The sequence below is a fragment of the Myotis brandtii genome, unplaced genomic scaffold, assembly GCF_000412655.1.
Source record: "Myotis brandtii unplaced genomic scaffold, ASM41265v1 scaffold2239, whole genome shotgun sequence".
Taxonomy (NCBI): domain Eukaryota; kingdom Metazoa; phylum Chordata; class Mammalia; order Chiroptera; family Vespertilionidae; genus Myotis; species Myotis brandtii.
The window spans coordinates 33458-38791 of NW_005358397.1; the positions used below are offsets into that span (position 1 = coordinate 33458).

A 5334-nucleotide genomic window follows, 5' to 3' on the forward strand; every position below is an offset into this window, starting at 1 on the left:
GCGTGTGCGTGGCGCAGCGCTGGGGCGGCAAGCGCGAGGTCATGTACACCGCCTTCAAGGCGCTGGGCGACTCCGTGGACTACGTGCAGGTGAGTGGAAGGCGCCCCCACCCCCCGTGGCCCTGACACCCGAATCCCACTTCCCCGAGGTCTTCGTTCAGGGCCGATTGCAATTAATCTCTTCTTTCCTTTTCTTTATTCATTCATCCATTCGGTATGGAAATTCTTTCCTTGACTTATTCATCCATCCGTCCGTCCATCCGTCCATCCATCCATCCATCCATCCAATGAGAGATTACACATTCCTTTATTTATTCATCCATCCAATGTAGAGATTCATTCCTTTCTTCATCCAATGTAGAACTTATTTTCTTCGTGCATTCACATTCAAGCATCCATCTATCCAACTAATTATTCAGTAAATTTATTTATTTGTTTGTTTCATTTTGTTTTTATTGATTTTAGAGAGAAAGGAAGGGAGAGGGATGGAGAGAAACATGGGTGAGAGAGAGAGAGACATCTGATTGGCTGACTCCTGCACGCCCCCTACTGGGGATCAACCTGAAACCAGGGTATGTGCCCTGACCGGAAATTTGGTTCCATGGGTCCACACTCAACCACTGAGATGCACCTGCCGGAGAATTATTTATTGAATTTATTGTTTATTTATTTTTTAAAAAATATATTTTATTGTTTTTTTACAGAGAGGAAGGGAGATAGATAGAGAGTTAGAAACATCGGTCGGTTGCCTCCTGCACAATCCTCACTGGGGATGTGCCCACAAACAAGGTACATGCCCTTGACCGGAATCGAACCTGGGACCCTTCAGTCCGCAGGCCGATGCTCTATCCACTGAGCCAAACTGGTTAGGGCTATTTACTAAATTTAGAGATCCCTCCATTCTCTTCCTTCAGTGTTGAGATTCTCTTGTTCATTTTTTCCATCCATTTACCTATCTATTCCATCTAGAGAGTCAGAGTCATTTGTTCACTTAATCATTCACTCATTCGTTCAATGTAGCGATTCATTCACCAATGCATGGCATTCGTTCTCTGTTACTGCATAACGAATGACGATACCTTGTTCAGCTTGAAACAAAACACATTTATTATCTCCTAGTTTCCATGGCTCAGGAGTCTGGGCAAAGCTCAGCTGGGTCCTCTGTTCAGGGTACCATCAGGCTGCAAGCATGGGTCTTATCTGAGGCTCAGCAGCCTCTTCCAAGCTCACGTATTTGTTGGCAGATTTTTTTTTCCACCGTCATAAAACTCATGGTAGCCTGCCTCTCCCAGACTAGCAACAGAAAGTCTCGAACTGCTTGCCCCTCTTGTATGGGGCTCACCTGACTAGGTCAGGCCCACCCTGGATAATTTACCTTTGATTAATTAACAGTTAAGAGATTAGGAACCTTAATTACATTGCAAAACCCCTTCACCATTTCCATAAAAGGTTATATAATCATGGGAGTTACATCCAATCACTTTTGCCATAGTCTGTTAGAAGAAAGTTATACAGGTCCAGCCCAAACACCAGAGAGGGTATTTATTATACAACAGCGTGGGTCTTGGGAGGGTCCTGATAATCTTAAAATGTGATTAGACATTGAAAATCAGTAAGAATTCAAGGTTGTGTTCAAACTAGAGGCCTGGTGCACGAATTCATGCACGGGTGGGGTCCGCTGGCCTGTTCCAATTGGGGCCCATCAGCCCGGGCCAGCCAGGGGGAGGGAGGGGATATGGGTGGTTGGCCCACTGGCCCTGCCCCCTGGTCGAACTCCTGGTCGAGGGGACAATTTGCATATTAGCCTTTTATTATATAGGATTGGCTGCAGAGTGTCCCAGCTGCTCCCCACCCCTAGGTGCCCTCCCCTCAAGCACCAGCTCCATTCAGGGATCTAGCCTGATCCTGGCCCCTTCTCCCTACAGGTCTGCGACTCAGACACGAGGCTGGACCCTATGGCCCTGCTGGAGTTGGTGCGGGTGCTGGACGATGACCCCCGGGTGGGGGCTGTTGGGGGGGACGTGCGGATCCTCAACCCTCTGGACTCCTGGGTCAGCTTCTTAAGCAGCCTGCGGTACTGGGTGGCCTTCAACGTGGAGCGTGCCTGTCAGAGCTACTTCCACTGTGTGTCCTGCATCAGTGGTCCCCTAGGTGAGCAGGGGCTGGGCTTGGGAGGGCTCTGGATGGGGGTGAGAGGGAGAAGGGGTGCCAGGAAGGGTTGAGGGTGTAATTAAGATTGTGGTCAAAGATGGGGCTTGGACAGGAATTGGGGAGAGGGATAAGATAGGGCGTTGGAGGTGGGGATGGTGTTTGGTGTTGGGAATGGGTTGAAGAAAGGGTGCGGATGAGCACTGGGCTGGGGGAGGGTTTTGGGGAAGGGGATGAAATGGGTTTGGAGTCAAGGTCAGGGTTGGGCCAGGTGGGGGTTGGAGATGGGTTGAATGAGGATGAGTAGGGGAGGGGTGGAGAATAGATTTGGGATTGAGGAAGGGTCTGGGGTGCTGTCAGAGTGGGTATGGGTCAGGGACAGGATTGGGGGAAGTTTGAGATGGGTGTGGGATCGAGGAAGGATTTGGGGTTGAGAACAGGATTGGGGCTGGAGTTGTGGTTGGTGATAGGGCTGAGAATGGGATTGAAGTGGTTAAGGATGGGGTTGAAATTAGAGACGAGTTGGGGTTCGAGATAAGAGTGGGGATGGGGATGATGTTGGCGACAGCAGAGGCTGACGCTCTGTAACCCCCGCCCCCGCCCCTCCTCCCACCCACCTAGGCCTATACAGGAACCACCTCCTGCAGCAGTTTCTTGAGGCCTGGTACAACCAGAAGTTCCTGGGCACCCACTGCACTTTTGGGGATGACCGGCACCTCACCAACCGCATGCTCAGCATGGGCTACGCCACCAAGTAAGCCGAGGGGACCAGGTGGTTGAGTGGGCGTGGAGGCCAAAGAGTATCGTGTGTGTGTGTGTGTGTGTGTGTGTGTGTGTGTGTGTGTGTGTAATTCCCCAAACCCAGAGTCACTTGCAGGACAACGGGCTCTTCCAAGTGAGACATTAGGGGAGAGAAGAAGAGCCCATCAGGGGCAGAGGTAGCGTTTGCACTGAACCATGAGACTCTATGGACTCTACCAAGTGAGGCCAGGTGGGGGTGGGGAGTCCTGCCTACAGGATACAATAGGAGATGGGTGAGATGGCGCTGTCCCCGGAGAGCACAGGTTACCATGGCAGCACAGTTACTCTGAGTGAGTTAGGAAGGGAAAGAGATGCATAGATAGAGAGCAAGCGAGCAGAACTAAGTAACAGAGCTGGAGAGCGTCTACACTAGCACGCGCTTCAGGAAGAAGAGATGTAACTCCATGAGACTTGGGGGAGTATGGGCTAGAGCAGTTCAGGGGAAAGTGATTTCTATAAAGCTAGACCCAGGGGAAGGGCCCGAAAGAACTCGGGGTAAAACCAAACCCAGGCATTCACTCGCTCAACAGACGTTAAGTGCCTACAATGTTTTGAGTCTGGGGATGTAGCAATTCTACAAAGCTAGACCCAGGGGAAGGGCCAGAAAGAACTCGGGGTAAACCAAACCCAGGCATTCACTCGCTCAACAGACATTAAGTGCCTACAATGTTTTGAGTCTGGGGATGTAGCAGTTAATGAAAGAGACACAATGCATGCTTACGCTGACTGGGCAGGCAGACAGATAACAGTAAGAAAAGTATAGAACATATAGTATGGCAGATAATGGTACATGCTATGGCCAGGAAGAGAGATAGGAAGGTTAAGGGGAGGGAATGAAATGCTAAATATGGTGCCAGAGGTGAGAGAGAGATGGAGGCTGAAAATGGTGCAAGGGAGAGTGCAGGAGAGGACAGAGTGCACAGGGAGTCCACTCATGAAAGGCTGTGGGCAGGGTAAGAGCTTCGGCCTAAAATGAGGGAGGGTGTTCAGCAGATGGGCGACATGTTGCAACAGGATCGCTCTGGCCGCTGTTTTAAATACAGACTGCAAGGGGCAAGGGGGTCAGCAGGGAGGCCACTGAGGATGCCAAGTGACACGGGGGAAGGAGACGGGACACTGTTAGGTAATGCCGTGGGGACAGAATAGCCTGACCCCCTCCTAGCAAACTGACTGCTGGCGGCCACCTGATGACGTGCCATGCAAGGGACTCCAGCCTTGTGTGGGTGTGGCTGGAAGCCGCAGGGATTGATTAGTGATGTCTGCCTCGGCCACAGGAAGGGAGGTTGATGGTTCCCTGGAGAGGCCCTAACACGTGGCCTATCCTGGGGAGGAACCATGCCTGGCTTGTTCCTCACCATGGGGCCCGCCAATAACAGTCAGCGCCAGAGTATTCGTAATAGATTAGTGACAGTATTAGTAATAGTGTTAGTAACCGTAATGATATTAGTAATGGCAATAATACTATTAGTCACTGTAAAAACAGTAGTACTGAGTAGATAACATGTATTGAGCAAGTAGTCTATATTCTGGTCCCTAGCACTTGGCATTGAATCCTCACAACTAGGTAGAAACCATTATATTTTTTAAAACAGCTTTAAAAAATATTTTTATTAATTTCAGAAAAGGAGAGGGAGCGAGAGATAGAAACATCAATGATGAGAGAGAAGCATTGATTGGCTGCCTCCTGCACGCCCCCTACTGGGGATCAAGCTCACAACCTGGGTGTGTGCCCTTGACTGGAATTGAACCCAGGAACCTTCAGGTCACAGGCTGATGCTCGAGTCTATCCACTGAACCAAACCAGCTAGGACTAGGTACAAACCATTACTAACCCCTTTTAAAATATGGTAACACTGCCCAGCTGGCGTGGCTCAGTGGTTGAGCGTACACCTATGAACCAGGAGGTCACGGTTGGATTCCAGGGCAGGGCACATGCCTAGGCTGCAGGCTTGGTCCCCAGTAGGGGGCGTGCATGAGGCAGTCGGTCAATGATTCTTTCTCATTATTGACATTTCTGTCTCCCTCTCCCTTCTCTGAAATCTGTAAAAATATATTTTAAAAATAAATATGATAACACGGAGGCTCAGAGAGGTTCAGAAAGCTTGCTCAGGGGGTCATGGTTCGTGGCCATTTCTGGCTGGGGATTCCTGCCCCCAAGGAGAGCCGCGCTGATGCCCACGTCTCTCCCCGCGCAGGTACACCTCCCGCTCCCGCTGCTACTCGGAGACGCCCGCCTCCTTCCTGCGCTGGCTCAGCCAGCAGACGCGCTGGTCCAAGTCCTACTTCCGCGAGTGGCTGTACAACGCGCTGTGGTGGCACCGGCACCACGCATGGATGACCTACGAGGCGGTGGTCTCGGGCCTCTTCCCCTTCTTCGTGGCGGCCA

The 5334-nt window shown here is 50.9% G+C and overlaps 1 protein-coding gene across 1 annotated transcript in view; it reads left to right on the forward strand.

Moving 5' to 3' along the window:
• Positions 1–5: 5 nt before the first annotated feature.
• The window catches only part of LOC102245815 (hyaluronan synthase 1), a gene marked incomplete at its 5' end in the record, with an annotated part of 7247 nt that continues 1918 nt past the window's right edge, over positions 6–5334 (forward strand). Inside the window, 4 exons of the mRNA XM_005866158.1 lie at positions 6–89; positions 1925–2150; positions 2769–2901; positions 5144–5330. Coding sequence (XP_005866220.1) covers positions 6–89; positions 1925–2150; positions 2769–2901; positions 5144–5330 — 630 coding nt within the window. The remainder of the gene's footprint in view (positions 90–1924; positions 2151–2768; positions 2902–5143; positions 5331–5334) is intronic.